The sequence below is a fragment of the Rosa rugosa genome, chromosome 4 (genome assembly GCF_958449725.1).
Source record: "Rosa rugosa chromosome 4, drRosRugo1.1, whole genome shotgun sequence".
Taxonomy (NCBI): Eukaryota; Viridiplantae; Streptophyta; class Magnoliopsida; order Rosales; family Rosaceae; genus Rosa; species Rosa rugosa.
Window position 1 is genome coordinate 18,139,190 of NC_084823.1, and position 18,287 is coordinate 18,157,476.

The 18,287-nt window shown below is 38.0% G+C and overlaps 3 protein-coding genes across 3 annotated transcripts; all 3 read right to left on the reverse strand.

Annotated features, from left to right (window-relative positions):
- Positions 1 to 908: 908 nt before the first annotated feature.
- Positions 909 to 3,541, reverse strand: LOC133706730 (SEC1 family transport protein SLY1). The gene is made up of 2 exons (XM_062132275.1): positions 3,393 to 3,541; positions 909 to 3,041 (listed from the first exon to the last, which is right to left on the reverse strand). The coding sequence occupies exons 1-2, from the start codon at positions 3,421 to 3,423 to the stop codon at positions 1,213 to 1,215; spliced, it is 1,860 nt and encodes a 619-aa protein (XP_061988259.1). The 5' UTR covers positions 3,424 to 3,541; the 3' UTR covers positions 909 to 1,212.
- A 1,361-nt stretch (positions 3,542 to 4,902) lies between these two features.
- LOC133745503 (cytochrome b-c1 complex subunit 6-1, mitochondrial-like) lies at positions 4,903 to 8,493 on the reverse strand. The gene is made up of 5 exons (XM_062173587.1): positions 8,357 to 8,493; positions 7,835 to 7,901; positions 6,585 to 6,669; positions 5,211 to 5,300; positions 4,903 to 5,132 (listed from the first exon to the last, which is right to left on the reverse strand). Coding segments are annotated over exons 2-5 (210 nt in total). The 5' UTR covers positions 7,837 to 7,901; positions 8,357 to 8,493; the 3' UTR covers positions 4,903 to 5,099.
- Positions 8,494 to 14,599: 6,106 nt separating this feature from the next.
- Positions 14,600 to 18,287, reverse strand: LOC133743648 (protein ECERIFERUM 16). Its single transcript, XM_062171646.1, has 4 exons — positions 17,788 to 18,287; positions 17,581 to 17,693; positions 15,963 to 16,067; positions 14,600 to 15,422 (listed from the first exon to the last, which is right to left on the reverse strand). The coding sequence occupies exons 1-4, from the start codon at positions 18,059 to 18,061 to the stop codon at positions 14,754 to 14,756; spliced, it is 1,161 nt and encodes a 386-aa protein (XP_062027630.1). The 5' UTR covers positions 18,062 to 18,287; the 3' UTR covers positions 14,600 to 14,753.

Sequence of the window (18,287 nt, forward strand, 5' to 3'; positions counted from 1 at the left end):
TCTCAAGCATAATAGGGAGCCTTTCAATGATTTCTTTTTTGAGGGTCATATGACAAAAGGAAAAGAGAAAACAAGGCCACCATGTAGGGAAAACAAATCATATAATCAACTAAACCAGAACTACCAAATACATCAAAATATATAAAATAAAATAATTTGTGAGTTAACCTTAAATGCCAAAGAACTAGAATCATTTTAAACAAATCGTTCACACTTTCAATTTTCATCTTTAAAGTAGATGGTATACCTCGTAGACTGTAGAAAGCAGGGGAGTCCAGCAAGAAACCAATTTTCCCCAATGCCTGTCACAGTGGTTCAGCAATTGAAAATTAAAATAAAATATTAAAAAAATAATAAAAAAATCCTGCTCCTCTGAATCATCAGAGCCACAATGTTAGCAGCACTAATAACTCAATTATTGATTGCCCTAATGATGCGTATTTTGATCCTGAAGTTGAGGCATTCTTTGGATTGACTACTGATTATCTAAATGATGATGACTATAACTGTCAGTTTTCGAGTTCTGAACTACAGGCAATCTTAGGAGAAATTGTTTGGACTGAATGAATAAATGAATAGCCCTTTAATGGAATGGCTCTAAAAACTGGAAACAAGTAACAAATTTAGTACCAAATAAGGACATTGAAAACTGGAAATTCGTCCAAATCAAGTGCATAAATTTTTCTTAAAAAAGAGGGAAAAAAAAAACTGAAGAAGAAACAAATCAAAGCAAAAACATTGTAATTTCCTAAAATGCACAAATTATGCAAAAGATTATCAGCTCTTCAGTTCCTTCATATAGCGAGAAGCAAACTGTTTACCAATAAACGGTTAAAGCCATAAACCACAAAAGTAACTGCTTGGATGTTCAGTTGTTGAGTAAATCAACACAGTAAAAAATGGTAATATCTCTCTAACCACAAAAGTTATCTGATTGACAAAAACTTTTACATGCTATAACAAAATATGAACTCCAATTGACTCTTTGTGGTGATCCAAGATAATGTGGATCAAAGTCTCATATGAAGCCTCGATGTAGGCAAATTAGAATAATAATAAAAAAAACTAATAAAAAGCACCACAGAGCATCACAGTCTCTGCTAACTTTTTCAAACTATGCAGAAAATTATACATTTTCACTCGCACGGTTTTCTTAGCTTCTCATAATCATTTTCTTTCATGTGTAAATAAGCACTAAATTGCAGACCAATGTCACTGAGTTGGAGCAGCAACAGGAGCACCACCCAACCCCATTTTCTGGCCCAAAAGAGCAAGCTGCTCCACAAACTCCTCTCCTGTGAGTATTTCTGTGGTTCCATAGATAACATGCCTCGTAGGCTGTTGACGTTGAACAAGCTCTTGCAGGCTCCCGTACTCCACATAATTTCCACCTCCAACCATGAACACTATAGCCTCCTTAAAAGGTCCTTTTAAATGGCTGCTTCCCGAGCTTGACTTTGGAGCACGAGGATCAAACATAAGGTAAGAATCAACTTCTGGATTTGGCTTTCCCTCCATCAAAGCCTCCACTGTCCTAGTTAGTGCCAGCTGCCTATCACTAGATAACAGATTTTTGACACCTGCTGTCACGGCACTAATTGACTGCCCATAGAGCTTCTCTGCCCAATCAACTATATTGCTTCTGCTGGCAGAATTTGCTGATGCCAATGAGACATTCAGCGACTTGATCTTCTTCACATACTGAAATGCACGGGTATCAACCTCCGACTCCCTGAGGGCTGCTTCCACTAATTCGACTTCTCCCTGGTTAATGCTTTCTGATGAAATGAGATACATGATAGCAAATCGCAGTTTATCCATCTTAGTTCCTTTTCCTCTAAGTGCACCCATAAGTTCTTTTTGATCAATGCCCCCTCTAGCCATCATGTCATACTCCTTGTTGGCAAAAGCATCAAGCGACCTCTCCTTGATCTCACCCAATAACACAGTTGCAATATTTGTGTGCTTATCAATCACCTGCTTCCTTGCAGTCAACTCAGGTAAGGAGTTCACTGCACTCATCAAGTGTTTTGTGTTTCCAATCACATCTGTCCCATCAAACTCAGTTCCATCATTCCCGCCAGTCCTTCTATTTACCTCATCAACATCCTTCTTATACTTACTCAATTGGCTCTCAATCTCCCCTGCTACTTCAGGAAATGCTAAAGACCAATTTGCTGCCCAAAACGGGTCTGAGCTATCTAACTCAAATGACTTCATCCCGCCCTTTTCCCCTGGCACATTCAACCTATTAAGCCTCAACCCAAGAACATCATGCACCAATGGTTGGTACCTAAAATCATGCTGTATGCCCACAGACAACTCGAAGTTACGGTCAAATAAACACAATACAGGACGCTGAAAAGAGCTCACAAAATTCCCACCTTCTGTAAACAAATTGTTCTTCGACAACAAGTGGTCACGCAGTCTCTGATCCAATGCCGATGCTACCATCTCAGCCGGTCCGCCACGTGGGCACCTGATAATTGGCACAACAGCAAGGGTGGCCAAAACACAGAACAAGCCACCAACTATCTTCTCAATAATCTCCTCAATCTCACGGTCCCCTGCCGAGGGATCATTCAACTGAACATAACTAGACTTCTGTGCCAAGGAAAACAAATTATCCTCCAGTGTCACAAACTCCAAATACTGATCATGCACCTTCGAAATCCGATGAATCGAATCCGAATTCACAGCCCCAGATGCGAGATCCTCAAGAAGCGGACGGGGGATACAGGACGAGAAATTAAGATGGAAGCTATCATAGAGCAGGCTGGAGGTGTCGGCAATGATGCGCTGAATGTTGGCATGGGTGGGCTGGACAAAGTAGACCGCAGGCACATCAGGGACGGGTTTTCGGTCCTTATCAATGAGGAAGAAAAGCGTCACACCGTGCTTTCGAAGATCCTTAACATGGATGAGTGGGGAGAGAATGTTCTGGCAATACTTATCATAGATCAACATCTTATAAACCTCTTCGTTTGCCATACCCGTCGCATTAACAGGTTGGTTCAGATTCAGCATACGCGCAATACATTCTGAATTGAAAAAAATTACAGATCAAACTCAATATCTCACACAAAAATTAAAAAAATTAAGCAAACAATTTAAATAGTGCAAAGAACAAATCAAAAATCCTCCATTAAAGTACAGAAGCTTTTAGTTCAGAAAGTGAAATTACAAGATCAAATTCAACAACACGATCCAAAACAAAGCGGATAGAATTTGACAAGCTCCAACGGTAATTCCACTACAAAATTTCCTAGGGTTTTCTCAGATAGCTAATTTGAGATTTTGGAGTTATTCCAGTAATTTAATTTTACTTTCCCGGTTCGGTGGAAAAATTAGATCTAAAAGAAACTAGAATGAGGAAGAAAGAGAGCAAGTACCTGTTTGCCTTTGCCGGAGATTGAGAGCCATCGCCGTCAAATCTACCTCCTCCTTCCTCACAGACTCAGACTCAGGTCTACGATTTTCAAAGAGCTCTGCAAATTTTTTTTTTTTTTTTTTTTTGGGGTTTCCAAAAAGAGCTCTGCAAATTTTGAGGGTTGAGTCTGGGATTATGTAGAGAATTTTACTCCACTGCGGCAGATTCCTTACTGAGCGGTAGTCACTCTACCAATTAAAACGCGCCACGTCGTATAAAATAAAGTTTTTAATTTTTCATTGGTTGACGACCTCTAAGCTATCTCCGAGTCGTACAAAAAGAGAGCGTTGGAATGGCGGAGACGACGTCGTTTATAGCCACTTGATTATGAACTGGAGCTGCTGACTTATTATCTTCTCCTGCTGAGGCTATCTTAATTCTCTTTTACTTCTGCTAACTCATTCTTTTCCTTGTTTGGTCACAAAACTGAGCATCTTTGGTAATGAAATTGCACACTTGCATGTTCTGTTAGAAAACCTCATTAGTTAAATAATGTTTCACGTTGCATGTAATTTGTGTCTTCAAAAAGGTTGGTATTGGAATGAATAGTTCTTGAATGCACATAAGATATCACCATGTTGGGATTCTTTTTGGCTTGTTATATCTTGGAAAGTTTCAAGATCAGCAACATACCATTTTCAGCTTTTAACTGTTGTAAATATAACTAGGTTCCCCTGGCTTATTGTGTGTGTTATCATGCAGGATGCGATTGAGATAGATGAGGATCTCTTAGCAAATAGTGCCCGATCACTAGAGACCTTGGTTTCTGTTGGGATGAAGTTGGGTGTGTCGAAGAAACAAGCCAACATTGGGTTGCCAGACTTAAAGAACTGTGTGTTGCAAGATTGAGAGAGGTCAATTCATGTGTATAATAATGTTCAATCAATATTTACCGACACCTAGAGCATTCGCATATTTTTGTCAACAAATGATATGACAAATAAATAAAGTTCAGATATGAATAAATGAAATACCATCAGTTGGCATCTCAAGTGTTGGGATTTGATTAGGTGTCTTGAAGTTAAAGCTAGGAGTTGAGCAAAATATTGTACTTTCTTCTCAAACGTATCCAACAGTGTATTCTTTGTAATTACAGATGAAAAAATAGTGGTATAGAATCTTCTGTAATCATTTAAAAGAACCAGTTTGAAATGTGTGCGACACTTTGGTTTGCTATTCCGAGAAATGTCAGTCAGCAAGAGTAGGCTCCGATCTTGATTCTGGTATTTTAATCATATCCGATTGTTTGATAGCCATTCATTTTTCGACTAGACTACAAAGCTGCATTTTGACACCACAACTCCACAAGTACATCAGATCAGACTCCACAACCTAGAATGATCTGGTTCGCATTGTGTCCCATATTCTGTTTCATATTTATGTTCCCAGGTTGCCTACAACCTTCTTCTGTTATTTATAACTTGAGGTCATAATACCTCCACTGAGAATTCCAACTCAAGCTACCACAGCAATTTCTATCAGTCAACTCCAGCAGTGTTTTTATTTTATTTTTTATAATTGATTGCAACTTACGTCTCCATGTTTTGCAAAAATGCAGCATACATCAGACTACTAACGGTAATAAAAGAAAACGTTCTGAAACATATAGCCAATTCAAAATTGAACGGGAAAAGAATGAATTTTCAGTTTACAACTAAAGAACTTTGCATCACTTCAGTTTTTCAAAGAGCTTTGGTGCAACCTGCATTGCGAAAAGACAGTTTTAGCTCAAGATACACTAACTGAATCAGTCTCTATATAATTTCGAAGCAGTACTTACACATTTGTCCACACAAGACCAGTGATCAAAATATTGTCCAGTACAATGCTTGTGGCCGCTTTCATCACCTTGGATCCTCTGAATACATGCCTGTAATAAATTATGGGTGAAACACTGTACAAAGGATGTGAACTTATTACAGTTGGTGTGTAATTTATGAGATGTACTTCACAATCCATTTCTTATATTTTGGATAAAATGAAATTTCACAGCCTCCAAGGTTGCCATTTCTTAAAGTTAACCACCAGTCAGTGTCCCTAAACCACAACATGGCCTAACAGCTAAAATAATAATAATAACAATAATGATAATAAAGTAAAAGATCCACTAAATTCCAATAATGTTGTTTCACAATATAAGTGCCCACCAAGGAAAAGTACATTAATAATCATATCAACAACAACAGCTTCAGTGACTATCTCTTTTGTCCGTAACTTAAATTATTAATAGGAACTTTCCTCTTTTTTCTCCCTAAGTGAGTTTACAACTCTTGAATGTTGTATACCACTAGACTAGTATTCAAAATTTAAAATGAAAAGAAACAAAAAACAAAAAATATCACTCTTCAACAAGACAAAGTGATGCATATTTCATGCATAAGATCATTCATAAGAATGTTCTGTATTTTGATACACTATTGTATAATCTTTTCATTGATGACTCTCTCTTTATTACTTTCTCTACTGCTTTGCCTTGTTATCATGACTTAGGAGATGTATGTTATGTTGTAAGCCTATAACCCAAGCGAAGCCGTAGGAAAAGAACTTCTGTACTGTATCTGCCATAATAGTATGTTTTTGACATGGAAAATGGGATTGAAATTGAGGAAGTTGCTCAAAAGAGAGAGATTTATCATTTTTATTCTAAGGATATTTGTTTTAGGTAATATTTCTATTGAGGGTAAATGAAGATGAGGACATCCAGCATTAAACGATGGCTAACCTTTGTTGCCAGCCACATCATGCCGATGCCTGTATACGTATTTGTACACACACACACAAACACAACCTTTTCCGGGGTTCTGGATGACATATGATCTCCGGTTGCATGCTAAAGAACTAATAGACCTCTGAGACCAGGACACAGTTGGAGCCTTGGTGGGACAGGTGAAAGGAAACATAACACAAACAGGACCCAAAAACATTACTCTATAATTAAAAGTGGTTTACACAGTATATGTAAGCAACAATCCGTTTCAAACATACACCAACAGGATTACAAACTTTAGCTATTTCCATATAGATGATATAAATTATGCCATCCACAGTGATGCACTGATGCCAATGTACATTAAGAATAGTTCATCTTCTGAGACGATAGTTCATCTTCTAAGTCAGCAAATCAAATTCAAATTTCCAAAATGCTGCAAAATACCTGATACTGGAGAAATGGTTTCACACATTTTGGTTTGCAAGACTCTTCAAGGTACTTCTTCTGATCAACAGGTTCATCGTCCGCCCTAATATTTTAAGAAAAATAATGAGTGGAATATACAAAAGAATCACACATACAATGTATGGACAAGGATACAGGCTGCAGGATGTGATCTGACATTATATGTGGAATAACATTGCAACAATCATTTCCATTGACTTCAAAAAAAATAAAACATGAAAATTCTAATATTATAGAACACCCAAAAGCATATATTTGCTATTTTCCAGGAACACCAGATAAAATTAGCATAGCAACCCAAATACCAATAGTTAACTAAGAGCGTAACTGAAAAGGTACTTAATATATGAAACCAGCTATCCACTTTAATGAAGGGTTAATGTTTGTACGTAGAATCAGGGAGTAGAACATAGTAGTCACCAATGGCTTGTAATTTGAATTGTCAGTTCACCAATCAGCAATGCCAAGTAGTAACTTTCATGTCACTTATTAGCACCTGATAACAAAAACAAATTTCACCTGATAACTAAGGTAGGCTTCAAGGTAAACTAATTTGAAGACGAAGAGCTGAACATCCATTTCAAAGTTACTAGATGGATTTGCATAATCTCCATCCATATGACCATTATGACGAACTTAGATTGCTATAAAAATACATTTCTCTATATGAAAAAACTTGGTTTCTTCAACTAAAAGAATGACAGTCCGGTTTGGTGTCTTTTGCCTATCTCACATTTCCAACTTCTTAAAGAATTCTCTTTCTGACTTTTTAAAACGTACGCAAGATCAAAATCATCACCTAGCTTTAGACAGAAACAATTATGACTTGCGGAGGTGCTACATCTTAGTATGACCTATTGTAAAACCAGTAAAAAAGAGTAATGTAATGTTCCAATACAACTAAGACTCTATCCCAATCTGTAGTGTAGAAGGGGGTCGGTGAAAACAATAATTTGGTGCATTTTTAGACATGGAAGAATAAGAGAAAGATTCATGAAAATATTTCCAGAGGAAAGGTGTATTGTAACTAGCAAGGTGCAAGCATCAACACCTGTAGGTCGACACAGCAATAATGAATGGATTCGCATATGCAATCTTGCAAGAATGAAAATATCAAAACAGAGGTACAAATTCACAAAACGCAATGAAAACAAAATTTACATTTTTGTAAACACAAGCCATATATGACAAATATATTAGCAATAAAACAAAAAAAACATGACACTTACATTAGCAAACAACCAAAGGAGAAGCAGAGAAGTCACAAAACTCGGCACGAAGGAGCCTCCAAACCACCTGATTATGTGAACAACAAGAAAAGTTTTTCTAAATATCCTCAATTGGGAAAGAAAAGAAAATGCACAATGTAATATACATCACTTCAATAACATAACAGAAATTCAAACCCATGTAGGAAATACTGAATGCAGAAGGACAATAGTGAAAGACACCACCAATGTTCGAGTTAAGAATCGAGCATTTTTCATAAGAAAATGAATAGAAAAACCAAAACAATCTGAAACTGAAAACCAAAAGTTTCAACATCCCAACATAAATCTATAAGGCCATCTCCAACCCAGTTTTAAAAGCTAATGAATCAGAGACTTGAAAAAACACAAAAACAAAAAATCGTAGATTCATGAAACAATTGGACAGTGAAAGAATTAGATTGTAAACACTATAAGTTAATTTAAGTAATCAGCACTAAACATCATGAACCACACTAGTAGCACAAGAGAAGGAAAGCTAACCTTGACCCAAGGGAAGAACTATACAACAGCTTCTCAGTCCGTTGCTTTTATCAGGTCGCTACTTTTCCAATTTCCGTTCTATAAAACAGGTCTTCCTTCTTTTTCTATTTTCTTTTTTTTATTGGTATAATGAGGTGGACGTTCACAATTGGGGTGTTGGGCATCTCCAACAGAATATTAAATTCAATTTTTAATTATATATAACTATTCTTCTTGAAAAAAAAACTCAATTTTAACAGATTAGCTATAATTAAGTTAAATTTAACTTTAACTAAAATGGCTAGCTATATTTAGCTAGACAATTAAGAATAGCTAAAGCAAAAGTTAGAAATCTCTCTTATTTTGTCCACATGTCAATTTACAGTTCGATAGAATATGGTATATTACTCACAAACAGCTACTACTGCTGGACCAACATTGTTAAATCAATATCTATATTTAAGTACTTTAGCTAAATTTAACTAAAAAGTAACTTCTACTGTTGGAGATGCTTATATTTGAACCCATCAGATATTTTAATGTACCTTATCATTTAATATTTGTCATTTTTCTTTGGTACAGAAAGCTGATAATTGGATAATTTATTTTAAGGATTGAAATTTACACTCTCTATTTTACAATCTACATTCCACAATCTATGTTTTTTTTTTTTTTTATAGTATATTAACATCACATTTTTACAATACGCTGCAAAAAGTTAAAACTTAAGATACCAAAAAAAGAAACATCCCCATAGAGTGTGCATTGTAAAATAGAGAGTGTGAATTTCAATCCCCTTATTTTTAACCTTACCCTTATGTCTCTCACTCATATATTGCCCCAAATCTGCGAATTAGAAAGAGCAAAGCTAAGCTACATTATCAAGGTAACAGCTTTCGTCATCTCACTTGTCCCGAATGAGGCAATGAGCCTATACCAATTCTGTCTCACCAACACAATTTTAACGCATGTTCATTCTCTTAACTAGGGGTGGGCACGGGCCGGGACGGGCCTGTTATTGAGTGATACCGAGCCCGGTACCGAAAATATGATTCGGGACGGGCCGGGATGGGACTTGGTTTTTTCAAAGTTGGTACCGAAGGTACCGAAACCGATCGGGATCGACTCGGGCTCCTGCCCATTTCGGGATCCCAGACCCTTTTTTTTTTTTCCCCCTATACACACATATGTCCTCCTAGAACTACAACTTTTAAGTCTACACATTCAATTTTGCCTTAAAACATATCAAACAATGTAAAATGACAAGAAGAAATGATCTAATGTAGATGGACAATATGTACAAACTGCAAACAACCAACTCAAAAACTGGAAGTCTGGAATGCAAGAATTTAATAATGCAGTATTCCAGATTATGTAGTAATGCAGTATTGCAGATTATGCAGTAATGCAAGAATTTAGTAATGCAGAAATGCAGTATTGCAGATTATGCAGATAATGCAGAAATGCAGTAATGCAGTATTGCAGATTATGCAGTAATGCAGTATTGCATATTATGCAGTAATGCAATATAACAACCAAGTCAAAAACTGGAATGAAGGAATGCAGTAATGCAGATTATGTAGCAATGCAGTATAACAACCAAGTCAAAAATTAAAGATTTAATGTAATTAATTTAAACGGGACGGGACAGGACTACTCGGTATCGATTGGGCTAGTACCGGTACCGGGCCCATTTCTACAGGACGGGACGGGACGGGCCCAAACAGTAAATTTCAGATTTTGATCCCGGCCCGTACCGACGAATTTCGGGACGGTTTCAGGACGGGACCGGGACTTCGGTTTTGGGTGCCCAGCCCTACTCTTAACAAAGTTATAACTCCGTTAATTATTAAGGTAACAGTTTTTGATACCATAGTAGGGGACGAGGAGTTAATTCTAAGTGCCGCCGACTCTCTTGTGCGTCGTCGCCGAGCTGTTCCGTGTGCACCACCAATCTTGCCATCATGTGGCAGGGCAATATTCTTGTTTGGAATTGTCAAGGAATCAGCAACAAAGAAACTCAGAGGGCTTTGATTGACATGGTTCAAGCAAAACATCCTCACCTCATCTTCCTATCAGAAACCCTAGCACAACAAAACCTTATTGATCCGCTCATGTCACGTCTTGGCTTTGCAGGAAATATATGTGTGGCCAAGCAATCTGAATGTCAAGGTCTGGCTTGACTATGGACTGCTGATCTTCGAGTAGGTGAGCGTTCATCATCTTTTCATCATATTGATGTGGATATCTGATATCTCTGAAAATGGTGAACCTATATCTTGGCGGTTTACAGGAATATATGGGTTTGCAGCTAGAGAAATTCGAAACCAAACCTGGTCTCTAATTAAAACCCTAGCTTGTGAGAACTGCTCAGTGTCATGGCTCATGGCTGGAGATTTTCATGAGGTCTGGTGCAGGGAAGACAAATCCGGTAGGGTATCATGGGCCGCTGCTACAATGAATGTCTTTCAAAGAACTATGTTGAATGCTGGTCTGTTGGAAATAGGTTTTGCAGGCTGTCACTATACTTGGTCTAACAAATTTACGAAAGAAAGGTTGGACAGAGGGTTCTAGTAGTTACAATGGCGAGACAGCTACCCCTTCAGTCGAGTAATCACGCTGTGCCCATCAGAGTTTGATCATAATCCTCTGCTTGTGGTAGCCAAAACTGAGTGGCATTCACCTAGGAGAACCTCTAAGAAATTCCGATTTGAAGAGGGATGGTTTGGACAGGAACAATGTACTCAAATCATTCAGAAAGACTGGGCAAGACCCCTTACTGGGAACCTATTGCAGCAACTTGGCACCAAAACTTATAGTGCCGGCAAACAACTGTTACAATGGCACAAGATTGATGTGCAAAAACAAAAGGCAGAATTAAAAGAAGTGCAGGAGAAGCTGTTTGATATTATGAAGCAGCCGTACTCATCTGACCAGTAAGAAGAACAACGTAGACTTCATGTGAAGCAAAGTCACTTGCTTTCTCTCCAAGAAAAATATTGGAGGCAGCGTTCTAGAGCCCTGTGGCTTAAAGACAGGGATTGTAATTCCGCCTACTTCCATAGAAAGGCTTCAAACAGAAGGAACAAAAATACAATCAAGGGCCTTCTTTTTCCAACAGGTGAATGGCAACCTGATCCGGCTACACTGAGACAATTGAACTTTGAATACTATATATACGGCAGTTTTCACTGCTGCGGATGATGAAGCTATCTCAACCATTTTCAGAGCTACACTAATGATAGTTACATCAACCATGAATGATGATCTTAACTTGCCCTACTTTGATGAAGAGATCAAAACAGCTTTATTTCAGATGCATCCATCAAAAAGTCCAGGACCAGATGGTATGTCCCCTTTCTTTTACCAAAAATATTGGCATATTGTTGGCCTTGATGTTTGTCTAGCTATCAGAAATTTCTTGGAAAAAGGAGAAATATGGGAGGAGTCAAATTTTACTCATATTTGCTTGATCCTAAAAATTCCGAACCCAACAGAAGCAGCCCATTTTCGACCTATTGCTCTATGCAATGTTATTTACAGGATTTGTTCCAAAGTTATTGCAAACAGACTCAAAAGATGGTTGCCGGAAATCATATCTCCTTTGCAAAGTGCCTATGTTCCAGGCATATTGATTTCAGATAATACATTAGTTGCTACTGAAGTAGCACACTTCATGCACAATCTCAGGACTCAAGAAGAGAGTTTTTTCTCTCTCAAGCTTGATATCAGTAAGGCCTATGGTCAACTTGAATGGTCTTATTTGCCAGGTATTCTCTCAAAATTGGGTTTTGCATCTAGTTGGATCAATATGGTGATGAAATGTGTAACCTGTGTACGCTATGCAATGTTGGTTAATGGTGATGCAACTACCAAGGTGACTCCTACGCGGGGTATTAGACAAGGTGATCCACTCTCACCCTATCTATTTATCTTGTGTGCGGAAGGTTTGTTTGCATTAATCTCTTAAGTGGTGCCATATGGCAGCATTAAAGGGCTAAAATGTGTCCCCAGGCACCGGTGCTGCATCATCTATTTTTTGTTGATGATAGCTAGCCTCTTCTTTGGAGCCGCTACTATGGAAGAGTGTATGTCTATCAAACATATTCTCAACATATATGAAAGGGCCTCTGGACAGAAGGTAAACTTTACTAAAAGTAGTGTTGTGTTTAGTAATAACGTACAACCTCACTTGAAAACAGTTCTTGCTTCGGTGTTGAAGATCAAGTGTGTTGATGAACATGATCGCTACTTTGGACTGCCATTGAGGGTTGGCAAGTCTAAAACAGAAAGGTTCCAGCACTTGAAGGAGAAAGTCTCAAAGAAGCTTGTAAGTTGGAAAGCGAAAATTCTTAGATGTGCTGGTAAAGAGATTCTTATCAAGGCTGTTGCACAAGTTATGCCCACGTATGCTATGAACTGTTATCTTCTTCCTAAAAGTTTATGTGATGATATTCATCAGCTTTGTGCTTCTTTTTTTTGGGGGGACATGGAAGGTAAAAAGAAAATTCATTGGAGAAGTTGGGAGAGATTGTGTTTAACGAAACATGATGGAGGCATGGGCTTCAAATATATTTATGCCTACAATATGGCTATGTTAGCCAAGCAGGGCTGGAGGATTCTCACCAAGCCAGACTCTTTGATAGCTCTAGCGTACAAAGCTCGTTACTTTCCAAATTGTTCATTTTGGGAAGCAGGCTCAAGTGATGCACCATCATACTCTTGGAGAAATATTCTTGAGAGTAGGCCACTTTTAAAAGCAGGATCTACTTGGAGAATCGGTGATGGAACTAAAGTCAATATCTGGACTGATCAATGGGTACCTAATTGCCCAAGATATATGATTCAGAAACCAGATCATGTTGCTTTTGAAAGGGTCACTGAGTTGATTGACCCTCACACAAGAACTTGGAATCATACTTCAGTACAAGCAACATTTCTACCTAATGTGGCTGCACAAATCTTGTGTGTCCCATTGAGTCAACATCCTGTGTCTGATAGGTTGTGTTGGGGGCCTGAAAAACGTGGAAATTTTACTGTGAAGAGTGCTTACTGGATAGCTCGACAACAAGTGTTGGGTAACGTCTTAGCCTCATCCTCATCTGGTGGCCCTTTTAAAGAACTTTGGAAGTGACTCTGGAAGGCTAAAGTTCCTGGAAAGGTTGTCATATGTGTTAGATGAGCATGTAACAATTTACTCCCTACAAGGGAGCAACTGATCCGAAAGGGTTATGAAGGTGAAGTTAATTGTCTCCTGTGCAACTACAAGATGGAGGACAACGCTCACTTGTTTTGTAAGTGTCCAACTGCTTTTCACATACTTTCAGGTCCATCCTTTTCTCTACAGCGTACTATTTTACCAAACCTGAATTTTAAGGAATGGATGTTAGAGCAAGCCCTTAATCTTAAAGCTGAAACATTTGAGAAGCTTCTTATGATCATATGGGGTATATGGAAGAACAGAAACACAATGCTTTGGGAGGGCAGAGTCCAGTCCTCAAATGACATTATACTTGGCTGCTTTACTTGGCTTGAAGAGTTTCAACAGGCTCGGAAAAGTGACAAGCTACCGGTCCAAAAAGTTGCAACGAAATGGCATGCTGCTGCTGCTCCTAAGCTCAATGTTGATGGAGCTTTTCTATCTCAAGAATCACATGGAGGAACTGGAGGAGTGTTACGAAACTCATGTGGGATTTTCCAAGCTGCCTTCACAAGGCCAGTCTACAATGTTAATTCAGCACAACAAGTGGAATTGTTAGCTATCAAGGAGGGCTTACAGTTTATCAAAAATCTGCACCTACAGAACGTCATTCTTGAGACTGATTGTCTGGTGACCGTTCAGGAAATTACAGGTGCTGCAATTAATCTTTCTGAGATGAGCAGCTTGATTCTAGACATTCAGAGGGAGCTTAGTACTATGCCTGCGGTCCAGCTCTTGTTTGCACCTCGGACCTGCAATAGAATTGCCCACAGACTTGCTTCGATTGCTTTTGAAACGAAGCAACAGGTAACTTGGCAGGGAACTACTCCCTGTATAGTTGATCTTGTATTACAAGAATGTAATCCTACTTAATTATGAATAAAATTTCAGTCTTTTACTTCAAAAAAAATAGTAGGGGACGAGGAGAACTGTCATTTTTTTCGTTGTTCCTAAAAAGAAAAAGAATCATGTATGTATTTATGTCAAAATCACCAAGAGCAAAAGCTGCAAGCTAAATGACTGCTGCCATCACAGGATACCATGGCCATCCTCATTCCCAGAAGGAAAACTATGAATTTGGATACTCCATTTAGGCAATTCTTGGATTTCAAACTAATTTAGAAATCAAATGATTGTTTTTCTACTCTTTGGAGCTATAAGTGATATAAAAGCTATCGGATAACAACAAGCTATTATGGATCTCTAGGTTACAACTGATCAAACTGTATCCAACCATGAATCAAAATCATCCAGTTCTTTGGACTTTGACATAGTACGAGAGGAAGATTCAAAATCATGCACGGCCATTTTTTCTTGGGGGTGAGATGGACCACTTTGGTTGATTGGAATGGATATTTCATTTATCAAGTCATCAAGTGCATCATCAAGGTTGGCAGCCATCAGCTTTGATGAATCTGTACCTTTTCTAGGAAGTTGAAGTGGAGGCACAGAAGCTTCTTCCTGTACAAACCTGAAACCAGATGAATCATTTATCTTGGTCTCACTAAATGAGTCAAGAAGCATATCCAGTTCTTCCTCTGCAGTTGCTGCCTTAAATGTGGCAACATTCTTGTTTGGAACGCCTGCCAAAGGTTTCACACTCGACTCTGGTGGTTTCCTTTGATTGGTGGATTTTTCAAGTTTACTCAGATCAACATCAACTTGGTTGACTGAAATTGATCCCACGTTAGACAAATTTGGGTCTAGACAATCAATGTCAGGAGAATTCGATATCATAATCTCAATATCTTGATCTGCTACGTCGCTCTTGTCGGGAAACTCACCACAGGTTGATTCTTTGGATATTACTCTGGCTCCTTTGTTAACTAATGTTGCTTCCACCTGATCAGCAGACTGACTGCTAGTTGACTCTAAACCTTCCACATTCTGTTGCATAAACAAGGTCATGTGTCACTTATCTGTAGCACACATCAAAATCCTACGGATGGACATTTATTGATGAGCATCTGAACAGTGATCCCCTCCGGAAAGAAAGAAAAAGAGAAGGGAATGAGCATCTGAGACATGTTCTATACATTAAGAGGATGTGTCCCCATTATATAGTTTCTTAATACTACCTCCAATACACGTGGAATAATATCGCTCCCATATCTTAGCCATTAGTCACTATACTAAAAAATATTAGTTGCATACATATCCAGGCGTTACCAATTCTGACCACCATTTTATCATCAATTCTATGTCCCTCTGAGGGCCTTTATTGGCATTTACTTGCGATACATATTCCCATGTTAAACCCCGGAAAAATTACAAAGTCTACAGTATACTACAATTACCTACTTCCATATTCAATTATTATCTTCAGCTACTGAGTGCAGATGATATATTAAATAATATAGAATTTCATAGGCAAGACCAAAATACTATTTCAGTAATCATCCAAAAAACAAGCAAAGGAAAGCATACCAGTTCTGGAGGCAATAGGTCTGCCTCAATGTAAAGCCTCTGTGATAAGTCTACTTTGTCCAGTTGTTCTGCAAGGGAATGCAAATTCAAGGAAAGAAATGATACCTGCATGAAGTATAATAAAAGCTCAGTCTCCCAGTGTAACTCCAGGGAATGATAGGAAAAGGAAATCAAAGCACATAGCTTAAAAATTCTTTCACAGCAAAAGTTTCATGTAGCAAACAGCACCATACTATTACAATTGTACTTGCCTCTTACTTATTTTTTCATTTCAAAGTATTTATAAGCATGTTAATGCTTCCCAGATGTATTCATTCTCCATATTTTCCATTTCAAGACTGGTTGACATCCTCGTACCTATATTCTTTCGACCTAGGTTTACACTTGATCTAATATCTGAATAAATAGGAAATGGTATCGGATGCGGGAAAGGGCGAGTTTGGTTCCAACATGTTTGATAAGAAGATAAGAGATTTGAATCATCTGCGGATAGGGGATAATTCTCCTTAAAACATCCACTACAAGAACAATAAGGAAAAGTGATAGGGATCACCTTGTCTTAATCCCCTAGAAGAACTGAACTTCCTCTTGGTCTCCATTTATCACTATAGAAAAATTCTCCAAACTCAAACAACCCCCTATCCAATTTCTCCATCAAGCTCCAAAACCTTTATTTTCCAGAATTTGTTGTTGGTGCTGGCATTTGTTTCCAAATAAGATTGATGAAGATTGGAATCTCAGGGGTTTTCATGCAATTTTTAATGCAGATTTGTTAGTGTAATGGCTCCTATCTAATGTTCCAGCTATTCATGAGATTTCATTCAAAGGTGGGGGGTGGTTCCAACCTATGCAACAAAAGATAGAAAGAAACTGAAATAAAAATAACAGACCCTGAGTATAGGCATCCAGGCCAAGCAGGCATAACGAATATAGATTGTGGTCCTATATGACAGTATGCTACAGATAAAATGCAGTAGATAAATAGAAAAACTACTTATAAGAAATGTGTCAGGTAAATAGTTGGAAAGTGAAAGGCATATCATATTATCATAGAGGAAAATATTAGCAAAAATCAAAACGAAATTTAAAATTCCTCATCTTTCTACACAAAACTGACTAGCAAGGTATTTCCTTGAGCTTTGATGTTATGTGCAAATTATAATATAACAAAAACGCAGTATTCACTATTCAGTTGCTTACACAAATTGAATACGTTTTCATGTAAATGGGTGGAATCCTTAAAATTATTTTCTCGTCATAATAATTACATATGAAGTAGCTTATGACCAGCTTCTTATATATATGACTTCATGATTTCCTTCTCAATCTTGACCATAAAGATCCAAAACTTCAAGAAATCCAACCAATGACATTAGCTTCATATGTATATAGTTTTAAAATTTGAATACCAACTCTCGGATTTGGATGCAGAAGTTGGTATATATTGACTTAGCTCTCACTAATGAGCAGGATACAACTCTCCAATACGAATCTGCTTCTCAGCATCTACCATCAGATATAAAATTACCAAGATGCACAGCAGATACTCTGCTTCTAATAATCTCTCACATATCGGCGTAACTTCATATTAATAATAAAGACATCAAGAGTGCATTACCTCGTGATTTGGAGCTGTCTTATCATCCACAACAAAATTATCATCTCCAATCCATGATAGAATGCTGTCTCCCCTGGCCGAAAGCATAGACCCAATCCCCTTATTCCACTCCCCTACATTTACCCATCAGAATTTGTAACAAACAAATCAACCAAACATGCTTATCTATTCAGTGGTAGAGACACAAAATCTCAAAGAAGAACATACCAGACAGAACATCGTCAAATTGAGACTGAGACTGAGACTGTGCCTCAGCAATGAGATGACTATAATCAGCACCTTTACTCTTGGGCAAAACAATGTCGGAGGCACCACCTTCAGAACCCAAATCGAATTCTTCCTCGTAACGATCCCAGTTTGTTGGGATATGCTTCCCCTTGGCTCCACCTGCTGGGGGCTTTGCTTTCTGATTCGAGTGGTACTTTTTAGTGTGGTGTTGAGAGTGTGCCCTCTTGGATTTTGCTAAAGCCTTGGAATCCATTACCAGAAAACAAAACTAGTCTAAAGAGGAAGATGAGCAGATGAGAACACCAAATGAAGAATCAATCCCCAAGTGAAAACAAGTTAGAGCTCACAATCTATCTAACCTTGCCCAATTGAAAAGAATAGATCCTCAGCCTTGTTTATAGGTCACCTTTCCTTTTTCTTTAAATCCCGTTTATACTCCGGTCTCCTGTTTTATACTTGTAGCTCTCTTAAAGAGACTC

Coding starts and splice junctions, on each gene's coding strand:
- LOC133706730 (XM_062132275.1), bottom strand. CDS start 3,423: ATGGCTCTCAATCTCCGGCAAAGGCAAACAG. Junction 3,042..3,392: donor TCTCCGGCAAAGGCAAACAG/GTACTTGCTCTC, acceptor TTTTCAATTCAG/AATGTATTGCGCGTATGCTG.
- LOC133745503 (XM_062173587.1), bottom strand. Junction 5,301..6,584: donor AACCATTTCTCCAGTATCAG/GTATTTTGCAGC, acceptor AATTTATTACAG/GCATGTATTCAGAGGATCCA. Junction 5,133..5,210: donor GGTCTTGTGTGGACAAATGT/GTAAGTACTGCT, acceptor TTCGCAATGCAG/GTTGCACCAAAGCTCTTTGA.
- LOC133743648 (XM_062171646.1), bottom strand. CDS start 18,061: ATGGATTCCAAGGCTTTAGCAAAATCCAAGAGGGCACACTCTCAACAC. Junction 16,068..17,580: donor AGACAGCTCCAAATCACGAG/GTAATGCACTCT, acceptor TACTTCATGCAG/GTATCATTTCTTTCCTTGAA. Junction 15,423..15,962: donor ACCTATTGCCTCCAGAACTG/GTATGCTTTCCT, acceptor TTTATGCAACAG/AATGTGGAAGGTTTAGAGTC.